Source organism: Argentina silus (assembly GCF_951799395.1).
Source record: "Argentina silus genome assembly, chromosome: 12".
Classification (NCBI taxonomy): domain Eukaryota; kingdom Metazoa; phylum Chordata; class Actinopteri; order Argentiniformes; family Argentinidae; genus Argentina; species Argentina silus.
The window spans coordinates 19,394,372-19,396,871 of record NC_139666.1 but is presented as its reverse complement, the minus strand read 5'-3'; the positions used below and the strand labels follow the sequence as shown (position 1 = coordinate 19,396,871).

At 42.8% G+C, this 2,500-nt stretch overlaps 1 protein-coding gene across 1 annotated transcript in view; it reads left to right on the top strand.

Moving 5' to 3' along the window:
- myo16 (myosin XVI) overlaps window positions 1–2,500 on the top strand; it is a gene marked incomplete at its 5' end in the record, with an annotated part of 90,386 nt that overhangs the window by 45,019 nt on the left and 42,867 nt on the right. The window contains 2 exons of the mRNA XM_083681463.1: window positions 1,226–1,343; window positions 1,912–2,059. Of these exons, the coding sequence (XP_083537589.1) occupies window positions 1,226–1,343; window positions 1,912–2,059 (266 nt within the window). The remainder of the gene's footprint in view (window positions 1–1,225; window positions 1,344–1,911; window positions 2,060–2,500) is intronic.

Sequence of the window (2,500 nt, the reverse complement as noted above, 5' to 3'; positions counted from 1 at the left end):
AACAGTTTGAGCTGTATAATTCTTTTGATGGTAACCGCTCAGGAGCACAATAGTGGAGGAAATTACCATAGCGACCATTATTTAAGAAGGTAGAAAGACTGCCATCAGTGCAATCGACCTCACCCCCCCCCCCCCCCCCCCCCCCAAAGTTTAACAGAAATCCCATCATTTCACATCACATAGTCCTTGTTTTTGGGTAGGGAGAATCATTATTGCATTGATTGACTGAAAATGAAGATTTCCTTGCCGTTTGATGATCTTAGCCATCCTCCCTATAGCCTATTGCAGTGGTACATGATGATTTTCTTTTTTTTTTATCAAACTACCATATTGTAGCTTATAACCAGACATAATCTTAGTGCAGGGTAGGAGAATAGGCTGTTGCTTGGGTGTAGTAGGGTGTAGTCGGGTTGTGCTCGGATGAAGTCATCGTTGTGTGCTCAATATCTGGGTCAACTCTCTCTTAGAGAGCTCAGGAGGACAGATGTGTGTAAAAGCCAGCTCGTGGAGCCACATCACTCTCTGGTGGAGGGAAATGGTGTTGCACCAGCATCCTCATTTGCACCCTTTTCCTACCATTTATAATATAATAATATATGCCATTTAGTTGACGCTTTTATCCAAAGCAACTTACATTGCAGTGAATGCATACATTTTTTCAATACATATGGTCCCAGCAGGAATCAAACCCACAACCTGTTGTTAGCACCATGCTCTACCAACTGAGCCACAAAGGACCCATTCTCACTCTTTCCAATCAATATACTGTATATTATCTCCTTTATTGTCTCATAAGGATCATTCCCATATATATGTGTGTAAGACATGATGTGAAGACAGATTGTGGTAAGACTGATCCTCCCGTATACATGATGAGCTTGAGTTTGCAATATATGCCATTTAGCTGACGCTTTTATCCAAAGCGACTTACATTGCGACTTAGATTGCAGTGAGTGCATACATTTCAGTATATATGGTCCCAGTGGGAATCGAACCCACAACGTGATGCTCTACCAACTGAGCCACAGATGCAAAGTCCTCCATCACGTGTGTGATGGAGGACTTTGCATCTGGATTCAGAAATAAGCTGGTATAAGAAGAAAAAACACTATTTAAAAATAAGAAGTTGTTGAGTGGGGAAAATGACTGTGGGTATATGGATGATTGTACTAAACATGGTATGTCTCCACAGTGTTTGATTCTGTATGTTTGAATTGACATGTAGGTGAACTGTATTCTGGAGGCTTTTGGCCACGCAAAGACTCCCATGAATGACAACTCCAGTCGCTTCATCAAACTGCTCACCCTGCAGTACTGTGAGAAGAGGAGGACGATACTCAGAGGTACCAGCCCCCTGGCGTAGTACTACATGAAGTGGAAGCACGATGCTTTTAAAGCAGTTTGACGTATTTAAATGTCGCTTTGATTTGTATTCTTTTGAAGGTATAACCATGTAGGAAGTTTTTCCTACCTTTAGGAAGGTTTTCCTACATTTCCTACATTTAGGAAGGTTCAATCCTAGCAATGGTAAAAAAAAACTAAAAAAACGAACATTGTGAACAATAACCAGCAGGGGGCACTACTGCTCTATCAGTTACTCCCTTCTGCTCCCCTTTGACTCTCACTCGAACTAATACAGGTGGACAGATTTATTTCGTGTGGTCATGTGAGAGAGGGAGAGGGGGGTATTTTTTAATCATACCTTTTTATTTAAATGAAGAATATTGTCTCTAAAGAGTGTGTGGAAACTACATGTGTCTCCTCCTCATGGAGCTTATATATCATATTATACTTATATATCATTATATATCAGCTTATACTGTATGTTTGACGTGTGTGTCACTTCACTGTCTACGTCCATGACAGGTCAACAATGTATCTTACTTGGATCATGTGTGCTTGTGTGTTTAGTGAGGATCTACACGTACATGTTGGAGAAATCACGCCTGGTCCACCTGCCACGTCGCCAACATAACTTCAACATTTTCTACCTGATGGCTGAGGGCCTGTCGCCTGAGGAGAAGAGTGCCCTGTACCTCAACAACCTCCTAGCTCACAGGTACGTCGTACCTCAACAACCTCCTAGCTCACAGGTACGACGTACCTCAACAACCTCCTAGCTCAAAAATACGTACCTCAACAACCTCCCAGTTCATGTTTCTGTTAAAGTAGGCTACTGAGAGAGAAAATAATCCCATACGTCTGCCTCCCACCCACATTGACCCCTTTTTCCTCTGCAGAGTCTGTTGTGAAACCTTTCACTCATGCATATTGCATGTGTTGTTTTTTTAACCCCCTGGGGAGAGCATACATTCTGCAGAGTCAGCAGGAGAAGCGAGAAAGTTTCAAAACATGAGCCCAGTCAGAGCGTGCGTGACTGTGACTGTGACTGTGACTGTGACTGTGACTGCGTGTGTGTGTATGTGTCAGTATGTTGCATAAACTCCCCCCGGAAAGCCTGCCCGATATCCAGTGACCCGGATGTTTTGTTTTGGGTCCT